Below are 17069 nucleotides of genomic sequence, written 5' to 3'. Positions count from 1 at the left end.
TGAAGTCACTTTCAGCCTCACGCAGTTTGGGAAAGTGGGGAGACGGAGAAGATACACGAAGGAACTCCTGTGTCTGCGAGGCCGGTGCCCACTGTGCCGCGCCGGTGGATGTACCTGCTCGTATTTGGGTTCAGCTGGTGCCCGGCGAAAAGAGCGCCCTTTGCAGGATACAGGACAGTCAGAAGTGCGCTGTTGCAGGAAATCATGCAGTCCAGCTGCGGCGAGTGCAGCCTGCAACTGGCGGGGTTGTGCTCGGCTGTCAGCAGAATGTCCTGCGCTGGGTATAGAGGCACTGAGACATTAGATTAAGGAAATCCATTAGAGTTTCTGTTAGATTCTCTGTCCTCTGTTTTTCTGGCCGGCTCGTCCCCAGGAGCTTGTATTATATGTATTATACGAAACGAGAAAGGCCTTTCAACGACTTCCAGCTTGACCAAGAAGGCAAAGAAAAGGTGGGATGTCGTCCATTAAATAAATCTTGCGTGCTCTGTACCACTCGTGTCCCAATGACTTGTCTTAGTTTGTCCTCCTGCATGTTGTCCTGGGACTGTGGAACTGGTAAAGATCTGTACCGGAATTCGGACGCTTCGTGCTGAAGCCATTATTGGCCGTCATTGTCTCTTTACCGGCTCCGATCCATCCAGCTTCTTCTTTTCCCCCGCTTGTCTCTGCGCCTGTTCTTTCCTGGCCTCCTGCTGCCTGCAGCCTTTCTTTTTCTTGCTTGTGTCCCCCTCATCGTCTTCGTCCTTCGCTTCTTGTCATTGTTATCTTCGCTACCTTTGTTCATTGCTGCGGTATAGTTCCTCCCCCTCAACGCTGTCCAGCAGCTGCTGACCTCTCCATAGAGTCCCTTCTCTCGTTGGTGGGCCCGCGCTTCTCTCACTCAACTGATCGTCCCCCGTCTCTCGAGCTCCCCCCGACGATCCATCTCTCGCTCTCCCAACTTTCTCGTCGGCGACTGAGCTACTCTCGTTTCCGCACGCTTCTCCAAATCTCCTCTAATAACCCGCCCAGCCCTCGTTTTCCAACATCCTTTATGTCGGCCTCATAGGCGCCTCTCGCTTCGTACCACCTGCATTCGCTCAGGTCCTTCACTCAACGACAGCGACATTTCAATCCCGACTACGTTTTGGCTCCCCCAGTGATTGACGTGCACAGTGCACTGTGTGACGCAATGGCGAGCCCCATGGCCAGCAGCTATCCCCATCCCCATTCTCTTCCGTCCCCTCCCCCCGTCTACCTTCCATCTTCGCCGCCTCACTCTCCGTCGCATCGCGATTCTCAGTCTACACCACGGAGCTCGAACTATCCGCCAACCTCACCAATTGCGCGCAAGCCTCTACCAGCAAGACCGTCAGCTCAGGTTGCACCGCAAGCTCCACCCCCCTCTGTCCCTTCTGTGAGCGTCAACGGTCACATCGAACAACCTGAAACGCCAAGTACGACTATTAATAACCCCAATGACGATTCCTTTACATCACACGTGACAAACGCTGCGTTTTCCAACTTGACGCTCCAGGATAACACCACGAAACATGGCGCCTACCCCCCACGAAAGGAGTCCATTGGAGTCCTTCCTTCTACTGGGAACATGGTGTATCGACATACCCCTGCCAGCAGTATCTCATCGTTTGCTGTAGAGCCTCAACCGCACGATGAGACCCAAGCTGTTGGTAAGAGTAGCGGGTCATCATTCGACCGCGATGGCCCTTCCGGCAGCCAAAACACGTCTTCGCGCGGCAGTATAGACAGCATGGCCCAGGCCCCAGAGAATTTTGAGCCCCTACACTATCACCATCGCCCGTATCAACCCTCGCAGCCAGCCGTGCAGTCCACGCCTGCTCTAGGATCAGGAGAAAATTATCCAGGAATAAACACCCATCTCACCGCCAGACGCCCGCAGCGCCCACGCTCAGCGTATTCTTTTGCATCAGAGAATGGATCCCCACAGGCGTCACCCTTCCTCAAACCCCGTACATCTTCCAGGAATTCTAGTTCTCCTGACGTCCGGCCAGTATCTTTTGTCGACCTTCTTAGTGCGCCTTATCCTCAACCGGGGCCGGTCCCAGTCCAATTGGGAAATGCCCACCTTCGGTCCTCCGTTGGAAATAATGCATCATTGCTAAGTCATAAGCAGACTTTTGATATGTACCTGGCAAACGTGAAGAAGACGGATGATCCTGCTATTCAATATGAATTCGCCGTTTTCATGGTTGGCGCTATGATGGAAATGCCCGACGAGGAGCTTGAGGGCGGAAAACCTTCACTCACCACGGAAAAGGACAAGAATTCCTACGACATCACCCGGTCTAATCTTTTGAAAGAGGCCAAGTCGATTTTCCAGACACTGGCAAACCGTAGTTATCCGTTTGCGCAGTACTATCTGGCAGACGGTTACGCCTCGGGTTTGTTTAGTAAAGGAAAGGAGGATTACGATCGCGCCTTCCCTTTATTTGTAGCTGCGAGCAAGCATGGCCATGTGGAGGCATGCTACCGAACTGCTCTGTGCTACGAGTTTGGATGGGGAACACGGGTGGAGGCCTCTAGAGCTCAGCAGTTCTATCGCCAAGCTGCCTCGAAAAACCACCCAGGTGCCATGCTCCGGATGGCAAAAGCCTGTCTTGCTGGGGATATGGGCTTAGGCAAGCGCTACAGGGAGGGAGTCAAATGGTTGAAGCGGGCTACGGATTCTTCGGATGCACAGTATAATTCAGCGCCGTACGAGCTCGGCCTGCTTCATGTATCTGGATACGGGGACGATGTCTTTCCCGACCCTTCTTATGCCGCTCAGCTGTTTACCAAGTCGGCAGATCTTGGCCATGTGGAGGCGTGCTATCGCCTAGGAGAAGCCTACGAGCACGGAAATTTGAATTGTCCAAAGGACCCTGCCCTCAGCATTCACTTTTATACCACTGCTGCACAAGGAGGGAATGCACTGGCAATGATGGCGCTATGCGCTTGGTACCTGGTGGGTGCAGAGCCGGTGTTGGACAAGGATGAGAACGAGGCGTACGAATGGGCCAAACAGGCCGCTGAACTCGGTAAGTTAATCAGGTATTAAAACAAAGTAGCCGTCTAACAATGAATCGTAGGACTCGCAAAGGCCCAGTATGCAGTGGGCTACTTTACAGAAATGGGCATCGGATGTCGGCGCGATCCCCTAGAGGCCAACGTCTGGTACGTCAAAGCGGCCGACCAAGGGGATAACCGAGCAATGCACCGAATCGCAACGATCAGGGCCGCGGCGGACGGTGTTACGCCAGCGCAGGCCGCTGCGGATGCCAATGGGAAGAAATCCCGAAAGAGTGGTAAGTCATAATCCAATTACCTCAAATCTAGCTAACAGGTTTCTAGATGGCAAACAAAAAAGATTCGGCATATTTTAGGCCTTCTGCTGGAATTCCCCAGCAGTCTATACAAGCAGACCATGTTCTGCGACGGTTAATACATAATACAGACGATTTTTGCACTTGCACGGATATCGGTCGTTCATCTTTACTGAAGCGAATTTGTTACACCTGAATTCATTATGGATTCGCATTTGGAAGGTCATTGGAAGGGCCCGTGTTTCATTTTAACATTGTCCAGGCGAATCATTGATATCCCTTACACATACTGTTGATATATCCATTAGCAATGCGTCATTGAATGCCTCAATGTGAGACAAAGACAGGACTACTAATAATCAATTGGACGAGTGATCCCCTCTCAGCCATTCCCCGCGTAATCGCGTGCTGCTCCCTTCCCTGTAGAGCGACCGTCGTCATGATCGCAGCTTTCCCCGCATCCCAGACTTCGCCCCCGGCCATTCTCCAGATTTCCCTACCAGACATCCCTCTACCAACCACACGCATCAACCATTCACCGAAGGTTTACCATGACTTCATCACATTCCGGCATCCAACGACATGCCATTCACCGATCCACCATCAGCCAACGCCCATTACCCCGCAAGGAGCATAAAGACTGACCTGGAGCCCGGGCTGACCTTCTCTCATCAATCATCACTCTAAGACTCAAGGCAATCAACGGTATCTATCTAGGCAAACACCTAAGACAACATCAGTAAGAATGGAGCCCTCTGACCCTCTCGACTCCCAATGGATTTCTATCCACATCCGCGACCACATTGAGGACCGCCAAATCAACATCCGTGACTCCCTCGTCTCTCCGTACGTCTACTAACTCATCACCCCTTACCTTCCCTGTCAATTCTTTCATCTAATAAACCTTGAAAGCGGCGATTTCCACTCCCCCGATGACCCCTCCAAAGCACTCACAGAATCCATGATCGACAAGATGACCATCCCCGGCGGCGGACTCGGCGAAGTCTGCGCGACCGGCCGCCGCGGCAGCGAGGGCTGGCTTGATCTCATGGACGGCGACAAGAAGATCTGCGAGCTGCACTGGGACAACCGGCTGGGCCGGTACTGGAATGACTTTGAAGTCCTGGACCCCGATGAGGCGTATAAGGTTGAGTGTTCCGGATGGAGTAGTGCGCAGGGTCCTCTTGGCCATGTGTTTATTGATGTGAGTGAGGCGAAGAAGAAGGAGATTATGCAGGAGAAGGAATCGGGTGGCCTCAGGGTCTTGGAGAAGGCTGGTGATGTTGGGGCTGACAAGACTGGAGAGTAGGGGCAGCCATCTGGTGACCTACGTGACTTGAGTGCTTGTAGGGTGACGGTTTATTTGGACTGACTGGGTGGCTGCCGGGCTAAATGAAGTTTTTTGCTAACGAATATTTTATGAAACTATATCTATGGAGTTACGAAATTGAATTGTCATTTTACTTTGATCGTCTAAGGCTGAAGTAACTCGGCCGGGTCCATCTCAACTTGCTCTAGATCTTGTACGAAAGCACCATCATTATCTTCCTGTCATGGCGGAACCTGCGGAACTCACAAGCTAGGCTGGTTATTGGTCCCGTCGTTGTCAAGCAGTCAGAATCCAGACTATTTCTCCCTCATCCTCATATGGCTGGCTGGGCTGAGTCTCGTCACACCTGCATGGTGTGATCATTTCCTTCACGCTGCAGCTGCACGTCAGATCAACCATTCTATCTTCGGGTTTATTGCGGATGAACCCCCTGCAAATATTCTTCAGCTGGTGAATAACTCCTCCCACATTTTCTTCCCATCACTGTACTAACAATGAATCTAGCAACCGTCAACACACTCCCTCGCACCGGCCTCGCAGCTCTCCTGGGACAGCTCGACCTCCCAGGCGAGATCCAGCTTCCCAATGGCACCATCGTCCTCGTTGGCCATGGCGAGCCCATTTACCGCGTCATCTTCAACTCAGACCGCGCCCTGCGCACCCCAATGACAGAGTTGGGCGTCGGCGAAGCCTACATCACCGGCGAAATCGACGTCGAAGGCGACATAGGCGCCCTCTTCGGCGCTCGCCAGAAGCTCCGCAAGAAAGTCCCCCTACGCCAAAAGCTCCGGTTTCTATACGACTACGTGCGGACCGCAACGAAGATGAACTCGCAAGCCATCATCTCGCACTACAACCGTGGCGACAACCTCTACCACACCTTCATCGACAAGAAATTCCGCTTCTACTCGCACGGCCTCTTCAAACACGCCGACGAAACAATCGAGCAAGCATCCCGCAATAAACTCGACGCAATGTGGGACCGCCTCGGCCTGCAGCCCGGCATGCACATCCTCGACATCGGCGGCGGCTGGGGCGGCGTCACGCAGTACTGCGGCCCCCGCGGCGTACACGTCACAACGCTCACCCTCGCCCCAGACGGCGCACGCTACATCCAGCGCCTCATCGAGGACCAGAATCTCCCTGGCGCTGTGTACCTGCAGGACTTCCTCGCCCATAAGCCCGACCAGCCTTACGACCACGCCGTCTCCTTCGGCGTCATCGAGCATCTCCCTGATTACCGTCGCTTCACGCGCACAGTCTACGACGTCCTCAAGCCCGGCGGACGCATCTATTTCGACGGCTCCGCGGCGCTGACCAAGTATGCTGTTAGCGCGTTCACGCGCAGGTATATTTGGCAGGGCGTGCACACGTTCATGACAGTGCAAGACGTGATGGGCGAGCTACTGCTGCATGGGTTCGAGGTCGTGGAGGTGGAAAGAGAAACGCGCGACTATGAATATACGATTGCGGAGTGGGCGAGGCGTCTTGATGCTGCGAGGGATGAGATCGTGGCTGAATGGGGCGAGCAGACGTATCGCGTCTTTAGGCTTTTCCTTTGGGGTGGTGCCCATGCGTTCAGGACGAACGCGCTGCAGGCTTATCATGTTCTTGCTGAGCGGACGGAGGAGTTGGGGCCGAGGCCAGGGACTGCCAGGAGGGTTGTGCAGTTTTTGGGGACCTTGCGTTAGTTAATTACAAGTCAGTATTATTATTTATGGGTTATAGCTGTTGTCTTAATGTGGAAAATGAGCCTGCTGGCAACGCTACCTCTATAGGAATAAATGGCCGCAAGGTAGCCTGCACCAACCAGCGTCTCTACAAACAGCAGACCAAAAATAGTAGCAATAGTATTGGCTTCTGTTCAAAATATGTATCAGGTGCCATTTTAGGAGATACAGACAGCTGGCAGGGCCAGCCCAAAACTAAATCCCATCACCCCGGCCATTCAAATACTAGCTACCTACAATATAACCATTAACGCAAAAAGAACAGCACCCTCACCATACTTCTCATCAATCAACATCAGACCACCTCACCGTCCAAAATGCCCTCGATCTCATATCAAACCATCCCCGGCCCCGTCGGCGACATCCTACAAAACGCCTCTCTCTCCACCACCGCAACAGTCCCCGTCTCACCGACTACATCGCTAGTCTTCACAACCAGCCACATCGGGTTGGATCTGGAGTCCGGGGCGCTGGTGAACGAGACACCCGCCGCTGAATTCAAAGCCATATTTAACTGTCTGGACGCGGCGCTACGAAATGCGGGTGTTTCAGCGGGTCTAAAGCAGGCGTATAAGGTCGTGAGTTACTTAGTGAACGCCCAAGACGAGGGGGTTATGCAGCGCGTGTGGAAGGAGATGTACCCTGGACATGCACCGACTTGGACGCTGGTTATTGTCAAGGAGATTAATGTCCCTGGTATGAGGGCAGAGATGTCGGCTGAGGCTGTGTTGTTTCATTCTTAGTACTTTCGGATAGTCTGAGAATCAAGTGGTTAGGGTTGCGGTGGTACCTATTCCGGGAATGTTGGCCGTCTGCCCCCAGCTGTTTTCTGCAGATATTTGGCGTTCGATATGATCTTCCTGTTTATTCCTCGGGTAGTAGTTTGAAGCGGGGAAGTTCTTCTCATTCTACGTGCCCAGGCTGGTGTGAGTTGGCGCAATTGACGAATCTGGTAACTGGCCCAACCGCCACTGCAGGTAGATCCATCGATGATATCAGATCTGCTGGAGTTCCAACGTCCACCGCTGCGACTTCAGTAGGCGTCGGTTTGTTTATTAGGCCTTCCACCCTCTGTCTCTTTATTAATGTTGTAATTTCCGGTTTCCGTCTTCTACAGTATATTCATCATGGCTTCCTCCTACAAGGCTAATCTATCCAACGACGGTCACACGTATTCTAAGAAACAGGGCTTAGTTGGCGGCCTCCATACTTATGCAGTCATCCAACCCGAACAAAAGATACGACATTCTGCCAGTAGTCATGTCTGGGACGCCATCGTGATCGGCTCTGGCTACTCTGGCCTAATCGCCGCCAGGGACCTCGTCAAGGCCGGTGAGTCGGAAATTATTCTACAGAAACTACGAACGGGACTAGCTCACTGATATCGGAATAGGCAAGAAAACCCTCCTCCTAGAGGCCCGCGACCGCATAGGCGGGCGGACCTGGAGTGCAGAGGTCGACGGGACAACCTACGAGATGGGAGGCACCTGGGTCTCGCACGTCCACGGCCGCTTATTCTCTGAAATGCAACGATACGGGCTCAAAGATGCCGTGACAATGACTCGTACCGATGACGGCGGCTGCTCCTATTTCACCCTGGACACCGGTTCCGGTTCACGCAGACTCAGCCTCCAAGAAGCCAGCGAGAAGACTGCCCGGGCGTGGAGGATCTTCATCAACATCGACGGAAACGAGGGCCGCGATATATGCCCTCTGCCCTACTCTACCCTAGGCAACTTGCGCGTCTCCGCTGAGCGAGTCCGAGAAGTCGACCAGCTCTCGTGCCGCGACCGCATCGAGCAGGTCAAGCACCAATTGTCACCGGACGAGCTCGCCCTTATCGAGTCCCTTGTCCCCCACTGCGGCGGCGGCTCTGTCGAGAACATCGGCTTCCTGGAGATGCTCCGCGCCCAGGCTCTCCAGGGTTACAGCCCCGAGACATTCGAAGATATCTGGACTCTGTACAAGATCCGCGACGGACAGTCCGCTCTCGCGAGACACATATTCGACGACGCCGTGCAGCTGGGTCTTGAGTATTCATTCAAATCCCCCATCCAGTCCATCGTAGATCGAGACAGTGTCGTCTCCGTCTCAACAACCGGTGGCAGGACATACCGCGCCAAACGCGCCATCAACACCATCCCCATCGCCGTGCTTCCATCCATCACCTTTGACCCCCCTCTCTCTCCGCTCCGCCAGGAAGCAATCAAGGTCGGACAGGTCGACTACCTCACCAAGATCCACGCCGAAGCTGAAGGCGACCTCCGCGGTCTGCGCGGGTGTACCTGGCCCGGCGACATGCTATACATCTACGGCGATGGATTCTGCGCCGGTGGGAAATCAACCCGGCTTACTTCATTTGCTGGTGACAACAGAGGTAAACTCGATCCGCTCAAGGAGCCTGAGAGGCTAGAAACGGCGTTGAAGCGGTTCCACGATATGGAGATTAAGAGAGTTGTCTTCCATGACTGGGTTTCGGATCCTTATGCCAAGGCTGGGGCTGCTTGGTATCGGGCTGGGTTTTTGACAAAGTATCTGGCGGAGTTGCAGAAGAGGCATGGGAATGTCATTATGGCGAATGCGGATTGGGCGTCTGGGTGGAGGTCTTTCATTGAGGGGGCTTGCGAGCAGGGGGCACTTGCTGCTGATGCTGTGATGAGGGAAGTTGGGCTTGCTGGTGCTAATATTGATATACCGTCAGGTTTGTGAAATAGCTACAGTATACCTCAGTCACGAAGTCATTGTTGTAGTTATTGATAGTCGGGGATAGGGCAGTGTTCATGTCGAGTAGGGTGCAACGAAGTATATAAAATTGCGACTTACAGGTCAAACTACAAGTAACCAATAAACTATCACCTACTGCAACAAGTCATTGCGCTAATTCCAAATACGAAGGAGAAAGGTCCAGATAAGTTCCAGACTCCTAACTCGTGCGAATCTTTGTCGAATCTTTTGTCGATGAAGACAGACTCTTGTCATCCTGGTGAAGCTGAGCTCGTGTCGGGGGATATATCCTCAAGCCATACAGCCACTCGGGCGTGGGATATTTGTGACGCTGGTTGGATGCTGCCATTGACTACACTAGGCCAATAAGCAATACGAGGGGATACGACTGCTGTATCCTTTTCCTTTTCCTGGAGTGCACTCACAGACTCAACCTTCCTCTGAGGCTGGGCGAGCAGGACTTCACAGATGCTGTTGGCTGCATATCGGGTTATCGACAGGACTGTCGTACAGGACGGCTAGTGTATTTGCCACTTATTTTCAAACCAGACAGAGACAGGCTGGGAAGATAAAGATGAGTTGATGATGTTGCGACCGAGAGCTTTCCCCGCTTGTGGCTGGCTGACTCAGCATGTTTTGGCGTTCGGTTGAGCTTCATAGATCCAACTCGACATTGTTCGATCAAAACAACGGATCGTCGGGCGGCAGACGAGATTCAAAGAAAACAGCCCTACTCCAACACCTTGTCGATGAAACTCATGGACTGCAAGTAAGGACGTGAGGCCGAGAGGCACTGATTGAGAAGCTCTGCAGTTCCACAGTGTCGTCAACTGCGACGATCCCGAACAAAGATAGAACAGCCTTGCTCGATCAAGCAGGCGGATCTCCAGTTCCAACTCCCAACTTGCTCAAGCGAGGCACATCCCTCCCCCATTGGCACCTAGCGACTCTGCTGCTCGCTCTGTGGTCTCACTGGCCTGCACGCTGCTGTCACCCAGCAATTTCTCCTGAAAATCGTCTCCACTGCTCACGCCGCGTGTATCAGTCGGCTTTGCTTGCTCGTTGAATCAAGGGATAAAACGACTTGGACTCCCAGTCAACAATCTGATCCTCCCTTCGACGTCAACAATCCAGCCCCTCTTTCTCTCACTTCCTCCATTCTCTCGATCCGTCCTTCTTATCTACAACCGGACCAAGCACACCACAAAGATGCAATTCTTCACCGTCTTCTCTGCCATCCTTGCCACCATGGTGGGCGTTTCGACCGCGAGCCCAAGCGCTAAGATCAGCTGTCTCGCTGTATGTCCCTCTTGTCCCCAGGACCTATCCGAAAATCTCGCCATTTTGAACAATAGCAAATCTAACTGAATCTGTTTTGAATGTATAGCTCGGCAACGACGTCGAATCCAACCCATGCAGTAACTCAACTCTCGGCTCAAATTCGTGCTGCTCCCCGCTGTGGTGTGGTGCTGACCTGGTATGTTCCAATTGCCAGACAATCTTTGTCTATGGATGACGAGTATGGTGCTAATATCTCCCGTTTCGTATTACAGAAATGCCACCCCCAGGGTCACAACAACTAAATTGACCCGAAGCCATGAGGTTCGATTAGTGAGAGTGCGCGCCGCGGATATATCATAATCAATAAACCGGGGGGATATATACGATCGCGCTAGAATGTGGAAACAAGGTTCCGTTGCTGTGAACCGCTGAATATATATCTTTTGTGTTGTTGCATTTAATTTGATGATGGATTGCTGGGCAGGATTAATTAAGCCTTTATCCAGTTTCTTGGCTTCGAACCATTTTTCTCTCGCTCTCTCTCTATTTCACTGCTACATAGGATTGTTCCAAATGTACTAATATTCGATTCTACTCGATATCAATTCTCGTTTTCTTGTCGAGCTGAAAAAATCAGGGTGCCGGTGGCTGTTCCACGATCGATATGCCGGCGATATTTGAATAAACCCGAGCTAAGGATCCCTGAACATACCGACGACAAGTTCTCCGCACTCAGAGAACATCCAAAACCCAAGGTGTAGTAGAGTAATTGTCTGGATTCACCCCGCCTGTTCTCGTCGTTCGTTACCCACCTGGAGAGAAATTACTAGATAACTCGGCGCGTCTCCGAATCCCGATCTACTTGTCTCATCAGACCAGTGGGTTTGTCGGCTCGTGCTGAGGTGATACGCACGGGGCAGGTTCTAGATAGCTGCGTCCACTTCCATTGCCTTTGGTATATGGAAAAGAAACGTGTAAATATTTAGTAAACGGGCTTTCTACTGTGATACAGATTCAATCTTCAAAGGATGAAGGGCTTGGATGGAGAAAACGGTGATCATGTCATGTTATGGCTTTTGAGATAACTGTTTGGACATTTTATCATAAATGCTGAAACCCTCGGTGATATTGCTGGAAGTAAGATCCTTGGAACCATTATTGAGTTCCAGGGCTTACGTTAATTAAGCGGCCTTTGTGCACTGCGGTGCCAACTGCCTCTTGTTTATGCATCGGATTTCTATTCCGAGGAGCTTCGCGTTATTGACACCGGAATCTCCCTCATATTATACCACGTCCAGTTTGAGTGCACGCGGTGTTGTGTCTGCGCAGAGATGAGATCTTGCATTGTCCACTACGGAGTCATGCAGAGTCTCAGGAGTTTGGAGACATGTCAAGCGCCCCATCTGGTCTGTGGTGACTGGTGTTGTACTCTCATGGATAGAAAGGGGATACTCAGGGGACTTTTGGTCCTTGTTCGGTAGTCGATATCGGAGCAGTTGGAGGGAATAATACGGCTACAACGTAGACATTTGAGGGTTGATGTCCTCGTGGATGCAGAAGGTACTGCGAGAGTTGTAAAGTTGCCTGGACTTGCGAAAAATCCCACTATGATACTGAATAACATGGTATCAACAATCATGAAACCAGCTACTCACGTCGTCTAGATATTGCGCCGAGGAAGCACACTCGTATGTTGCAGATGCTTAAATGAGTGCCGAAGTATGTGAGGGTTATAGAGGGGATGTTGCAGGGCGCAGAGGTGGAAGGGATCTGTTCTAGAGAAGTCGTTGTCTGGACTCTGGTATCGACAGAGATATGGAGCACGGCCCCAAGTCCAGACTGACATTCTCGAGGCCGAGTGGGACTACCCGTTGTGTAAAAGGGGCATTGAAAAGGAGGCCCCCACAGGCAGTGTCTTGGACTCTTGATCATGATTTATTATTGAACAGGAAGCCCAATCCGGGATCTCGTCCGTGGTTGCCCGATGATCGATTTGCCGTGGCATCTCGATGCAACCTAAAGGTCCTTTCTTGACTCGTATCATCGTCTAGCCCGAAGTTAATGTTCAGTAAGTGAGTGATCTCGTATATTCAAACCTGCCATTGGTAATGTCCGGGGAAAGAGGCATTGTTGTTTGTGACCTGCTCCGTGATATTAATAGGAACCAAGGCACCGATATTGGGGTTTCTTATTTGTGATATCCGAGCTGAAACAAGCGCAGCTCGGCAGAGGCTGTTCATGTCAGTTTATCCTGACTAGGACATCTCCAAGAAGGAAAGCGAAGATCTTTTCTTAAGCTCAAGAGACTTGGGCCAAGCCTTGACTGGAGGAAAGGTGGGTGCAACCTGGATCTCGTTCGAGACCGGCATATCAAGCTGATCTTTGCCGCAACAGACGGGGTTGCGCGGCGGACTTGAAGATCCTGCATCAGAGACCAGCCTGCGACTGCGACGTTGGAGACTGGAAACAGAACTTTCCCGAATAATGGAAAGGAATCACCTAGCAGGACCGTGGGGTGAGAGTGGACGTGAAGAGACAGGGATGCCTCGTGTTGCAAGGGTCGTATAAGCTGAGCACACAAGGACGTCATGTTTCTGCAGTCTTCAGTCTTCATTTTCAGGCCTGATTACGAGAAGACGAGGCACTCTTGCCACTTGGGCGAGTTGGATGGAGCGTGGACTCTCGGGCATCTCGGCATGTGCGGAGTCTGTCTTGGACCGAAGGAGCAGACAGGCCGGTGAAAAGTCGACCACAAGACACAAAGATGCTGGATCTTCGCTTTTAATTGTTGTTCCCAAGTCTTGTGTGGGTGATCGACCGGTTTATTGACAATAATTGATGGCTTCCTCTCGTCGCCGACTCGCGACAGACGTGAAGCAAAGCGATTCCCCTGAAGGCTGGATGTTTTATGGATTTTAATTGACGACAATTGAGTGTTTCATGCTTCGATAGTCCTCGCATGGCGCTCTTGGTGAGGCTGAGCAACGGCGGGCTGTTGATAAAAACATTGCCCCTGACCCAGCAGTAAGCCGTAACACGGATACACAAACAATACAGCCCGTCCACTGCGAGCCAGCGGTGTGTCACGGGAGCCAGGCACCAGAGCAACGCCATTGGTGGACCGCTGGGAAAGGTCTGGAAATATTGGCCAGTCACAGCCGCGAAACTTCGGGTAGAGGTGGGTCCAGGCACAAATCCTGAGGACAATTCGGTGATTCGCCCCAAGACTCGGGGGTTCCGTTTGTTTTTGTCTGCTTTTTGGGGTCGACATGGGGACCACCCGGTGTCTCAGTCATTTATTTCAGCGTGGGAACTGGTTCTCATTTCTCTGCAGAAGGTCCCATATCCTTGGTTGGGGCAAACGGTTGTCTCAGAGTGCCGGATATTGGCTGAGCTGACATGAACACGTTCAGTAGTCCGGCAAAACCAGGCTTGAAACGGCAGTTCACATGGTAAGTAATTTACCAGGCCAAAACTCGGCCGTGAGACGTGTCACCTCGCAACTCAGAGGCCAGGAACACCAAAAACACGTCGCTCCAGTAGATGTATCCAGAGCAGTGCAATTCGCTGTTGTCCTCGTCTGGGCGGTCACCCACTGGCGAACACCAGCTCCCAAGAACTCCAGCCCTCCAGTCAGTCTGGCCGGCGAGGGCCAGGTTGGGAGAGCCTGCAAGGAACAGCCAGCGAAGCCCATGTGGAGTGCAGACTTTGGGTGGTGTTTAGGCTTTACTTAAAATAGCAAGGGTGCAGACCCATTTCAGAGTGGTACTGTGCTGTGAGTGGCTGAGCAGCAAGTATAATTTCCGTGGCCCCGCTCTGTCCACAGTGATCAGCCACTGCTGCCACATCATTAGCTGGCTGGATAGGGCCGCGATATTCGTTCAGGAGATCCGGCACAGTTGGCTTCGCTGCCCCTTTTGCCCCATTGGCCTCATTTGGGGAAATGGCTGTATTCTTTCGTATTTGGGATTGATCCTCTCTGGCCAGACCCCCTGTCTCTGCCAATCGCCGGCCTCGCCTGCACCAGAACCTGCTTGCAAGCCCCGTCACGACTTGGTCCTAATTTCCCAAGTCGCCCCCTCTTTTCTTCCTCGCCCTTCTTCTTCTCTGCATTTCCTCTTTTCTTGGTGATCTTTCTCTCTGCTTTATCATCGGTCCAGAGGCTCCTCCCCCTTGTCATTCCTTTCCATCTGTGCTGTTGACCACCGCTTCACTCGTTCAGCGGGCATTCATTGCATATTTGCTATACAGAAACGAAAAAATTAGTATCGACCATATAACGGTTTACTTTCTATATCATCATGAGGGGAGCTATCCTGGCCACCGCGGCCGCCTTTGCCGGCCAGGCCGTTGCTGATGTCCACATGCGCCGTCACGCTCACGAGGGTCTGCACCACCGCGCCCTCCACGGGTCTGCTCCTGCCGTCCCATCTTCCTCTGCTGTCGCTGAGGAGGAGTGCGGCTGCACCACCGAGGTCATCTCGTACTATGGCGAACCGACCAGTAAGTATCAGCCGGGTTGCGGCAATTGCTTGCCCTGATATCAAGCAATTGATTGATATGGATTCGGCTGACATGTCACAGCCATCCCTCTCTCCGTTCCCACCAGCACCGTGACCTCGGAGACCACTGCCACCGTCGAGTCCACCAGCTACAGCACTGTCACGGTCACTGCCACTTCCTCTGCTCCCCCAGCTGAGAGCCCCGTCGAGACCCCCTCCGAGACTCCCGCTCCCACCCCCGAGGTCACCCTTCCCACCCCCGGCCTGAGCACCTACACCGCGCCTGGCACCTACACTGTGCCCGCCACCACCCTGACCGTCACAGACACAACCACTGTCTGCGGTGCCACCAGCACCGACCTCCCCAGCGGTACCCACACCTTCGGTGGTGTCACCACCGTCGTCGAGACTGCCACGACCGTCACTTGCCCCTACGCCACCGTTAAGCCTAGCGGCAGCACCGTGACCAGCGTCATCGAGACCACCACCTATGTCTGCCCCAGCGCCGGTACCTACACCATTGCTCCTACCACCACCAGCGTGCCCGCCGACACCGTTATTGTGTACCCCACCCCGGCCACCTACACCCCTGGTACCTACACCAACCCTGGCACCACTGTCACTGTGACCAACACTGACTACACCTACGTCTGCCCCTTCACCAACGGCAATGAGCCCACCAGCACTCCTGCCACCAACACTGCTGTCCCCACCACCACTGCTCCGGCTTCGACCACCACTGCTGCCGCCAGCACCACCTCTTCTACTGCCACCAGTGTCCCCACCGGCACCAGTGGTGACCACATGGGAATGACCTTCACTCTATTCAAGGGTCACAACGACTGCTACTCCAAGTCTGAAGTCTTGGAGAAGATCGGTAACCTCAAGCAGAAGGGTTTCTCCCACGTTCGTGTCTACGACACCCAGTGCGGCACTCTCGAGAAAGTCGGTGAGGCTTGCAAGACCCATGGTATGAAAATGATCCTCGGTGTCTTCACCGACGGCACCGAGAAGCAACAGGTTGATGATATTGCCAAGTGGGCTCAGTGGGACCTTGTCTCTCTCATTGTCGCTGAAAACGAGGCTATTACCGGCGGCAGCTTGCAGCCCGCTGAGGTTGTCCAGATGATTAGCGAGTGGAGATCGACCTGGAAGGCTGCCGGATACACTGGCAAGATCACCATCGCGGAGCCCATCGATGTGTGGCTCAAGGACGGCAGCACCCTCTGCCCTGCCGTGGACGAACTCGGTGCCAACCTTCACCCCTTCTTCAACGCAGCGTTCAGTGCTTCCCAGGCCGGTGAACTTGTCGGCAACCAGATCCGTGACTTGAAGCAGGTTTGCTCTGGCAAGGATGTTATCAACCTTGAGACTGGTTGGCCCAACGCCGGTAACGCCAACGGTTTGGCTGTCCCTGGAGTCTCCCAGCAGGCCATTGCCCTCAAGTCCCTCAGGGAGGCAGTTGGTGATGTCTCTGTCTTCTTTTCGTACGAGGATGACTCGTGGAAGGCCGACCAGAAGGGCTCGAGTTCGGGCAACGAGTTCGGCGTTGAGGCCCACTGGGGCTGCTTTGACCAGTTCTAAGCGCCATGTGCCCTTGGAGTATAGTATATACCGTCAATTCAGTGGATAGGAGTTTCTTCTTCCTGGCTGGTCGTTTTGGGTTTCCTGTACGGCCTGGTCTGGCTTTCTTTTTCCAATATACTTTTATGTTCATTTTGTAGATACAACCTTTTATATGTTGTCTATTATTTACCTGTCTGTCTGCGTCTGCATGTTTTCTTGGTTGGTCTGTATATGCTGCTAATTCATCACGGATTACGACATTGTTGTGGTCAATTTCCACCCTAAATATTGTAATCTGTATTACTGTTATCCGAGTTTGGACAACGATTTTCTCTAGCTGATCTTTAAATGTACGTGATGCCTGAGAAGACAATTGAATCTCGAACTAGTTTTGATCGTTTGGGCAACGGCTGCACGTGCCGTATATACTGACAACAAACATCTTTGTATTCACCACCTAGCCTACCTTACTCATAACTTCATTCATCCAACGAAGGAAAAGCAAAATAAGTAAAGAAAATTAATGAACAACCCTCGGATTTCCGGAAGGCTTAGCGCCTCTTCCGGAGCAGCCAGTGTTTTCCCACAGTGCGATCGGGCATCATCAACA

General features: G+C 52.6%; 8 protein-coding genes across 8 annotated transcripts; 6 read left to right on the top strand and 2 right to left on the bottom strand.

The window, feature by feature from the left end:
* The first annotated feature begins 716 nt into the window (after positions 1-716).
* chs3 (putative chitin synthase activator (Chs3)) lies at positions 717-3729 on the top strand. Its single transcript, XM_040812904.1, has 4 exons — positions 717-794; positions 846-3041; positions 3093-3308; positions 3355-3729. The coding sequence occupies exons 2-4, from the start codon at positions 1175-1177 to the stop codon at positions 3384-3386; spliced, it is 2115 nt and encodes a 704-aa protein (XP_040663667.1). The 5' UTR covers positions 717-794; positions 846-1174; the 3' UTR covers positions 3387-3729.
* ASPVEDRAFT_437845 (aegerolysin family protein) lies at positions 3730-4981 on the top strand. Its single transcript, XM_040812905.1, has 3 exons — positions 3730-4172; positions 4239-4849; positions 4910-4981. The coding sequence occupies exons 1-2, from the start codon at positions 4072-4074 to the stop codon at positions 4633-4635; spliced, it is 498 nt and encodes a 165-aa protein (XP_040663666.1). The 5' UTR covers positions 3730-4071; the 3' UTR covers positions 4636-4849; positions 4910-4981.
* Positions 4857-6525, top strand: ASPVEDRAFT_437868 (uncharacterized protein). Its single transcript, XM_040812907.1, has 2 exons — positions 4857-5106; positions 5161-6525. Exon 2 carries the CDS (start codon positions 5322-5324, stop codon positions 6345-6347), a length of 1026 nt encoding a protein of 341 aa, XP_040663665.1. The 5' UTR covers positions 4857-5106; positions 5161-5321; the 3' UTR covers positions 6348-6525.
* A 178-nt stretch (positions 6526-6703) lies between these two features.
* Positions 6704-7129, top strand: ASPVEDRAFT_79578 (uncharacterized protein; the record flags this gene model as incomplete). The annotated part of the gene is made up of 1 exon (XM_040816715.1): positions 6704-7129. The coding sequence occupies one exon, from the start codon at positions 6704-6706 to the stop codon at positions 7127-7129; it is 426 nt and encodes a 141-aa protein (XP_040663664.1).
* Positions 7130-7513: 384 nt separating this feature from the next.
* ASPVEDRAFT_124080 (flavin monoamine oxidase family protein) lies at positions 7514-9095 on the top strand (the record flags this gene model as incomplete). Its single annotated transcript, XM_040806149.1, has 2 exons — positions 7514-7718; positions 7780-9095. 2 exons carry the CDS (start codon positions 7514-7516, stop codon positions 9093-9095), a joined length of 1521 nt encoding a protein of 506 aa, XP_040663663.1.
* Positions 9096-11579: 2484 nt separating this feature from the next.
* Positions 11580-12501, bottom strand: ASPVEDRAFT_437746 (uncharacterized protein). The gene is made up of 3 exons (XM_040812900.1): positions 12492-12501; positions 12047-12438; positions 11580-11996 (listed from the first exon to the last, which is right to left on the bottom strand). The coding sequence occupies exons 2-3, from the start codon at positions 12321-12323 to the stop codon at positions 11782-11784; spliced, it is 492 nt and encodes a 163-aa protein (XP_040663662.1). The 5' UTR covers positions 12324-12438; positions 12492-12501; the 3' UTR covers positions 11580-11781.
* A 666-nt stretch (positions 12502-13167) lies between these two features.
* ASPVEDRAFT_437752 (uncharacterized protein) lies at positions 13168-13798 on the bottom strand. Its single transcript, XM_040812901.1, has one exon. The coding sequence runs from the start codon at positions 13660-13662 to the stop codon at positions 13330-13332; it is 333 nt and encodes a 110-aa protein (XP_040663661.1). The 5' UTR covers positions 13663-13798; the 3' UTR covers positions 13168-13329.
* An 894-nt stretch (positions 13799-14692) lies between these two features.
* Positions 14693-16477, top strand: btgE (putative cell wall glucanase (Scw11); the record flags this gene model as incomplete). The annotated part of the gene is made up of 2 exons (XM_040806340.1): positions 14693-14894; positions 14976-16477. The coding sequence occupies 2 exons, from the start codon at positions 14693-14695 to the stop codon at positions 16475-16477; spliced, it is 1704 nt and encodes a 567-aa protein (XP_040663660.1).
* Between the last annotated feature and the right edge of the window lie 592 nt (positions 16478-17069).

The sequence above is a fragment of the Aspergillus versicolor genome (assembly GCF_001890125.1).
Source record: "Aspergillus versicolor CBS 583.65 unplaced genomic scaffold ASPVEscaffold_2, whole genome shotgun sequence".
Taxonomy (NCBI): domain Eukaryota; kingdom Fungi; phylum Ascomycota; class Eurotiomycetes; order Eurotiales; family Aspergillaceae; genus Aspergillus; species Aspergillus versicolor.
This window is presented reverse-complemented; position numbering and strand designations above follow the sequence as displayed.

Coding starts and splice junctions, on each gene's coding strand:
- chs3 (XM_040812904.1), top strand. CDS start 1,175: ATGGCGAGCCCCATGGCCAGCAGCTATCCCCATCCCCATTCTCTTCCG. Junction 3,042..3,092: donor CAAACAGGCCGCTGAACTCG/GTAAGTTAATCA, acceptor AATGAATCGTAG/GACTCGCAAAGGCCCAGTAT. Junction 3,309..3,354: donor GAAGAAATCCCGAAAGAGTG/GTAAGTCATAAT, acceptor ACAGGTTTCTAG/ATGGCAAACAAAAAAGATTC.
- ASPVEDRAFT_437845 (XM_040812905.1), top strand. CDS start 4,072: ATGGAGCCCTCTGACCCTCTCGACTCCCAATGGATTTCTATCCACATC. Junction 4,173..4,238: donor CGTGACTCCCTCGTCTCTCC/GTACGTCTACTA, acceptor AAACCTTGAAAG/CGGCGATTTCCACTCCCCCG.
- ASPVEDRAFT_437868 (XM_040812907.1), top strand. CDS start 5,322: ATGACAGAGTTGGGCGTCGGCGAAGCCTACATCACCGGCGAAATCGAC.
- ASPVEDRAFT_437746 (XM_040812900.1), bottom strand. CDS start 12,323: ATGATCAAGAGTCCAAGACACTGCCTGTGGGGGCCTCCTTTTCAATGC. Junction 11,997..12,046: donor CGGCGCAATATCTAGACGAC/GTGAGTAGCTGG, acceptor TCAGTATCATAG/TGGGATTTTTCGCAAGTCCA.
- ASPVEDRAFT_437752 (XM_040812901.1), bottom strand. CDS start 13,662: ATGTCGACCCCAAAAAGCAGACAAAAACAAACGGAACCCCCGAGTCTT.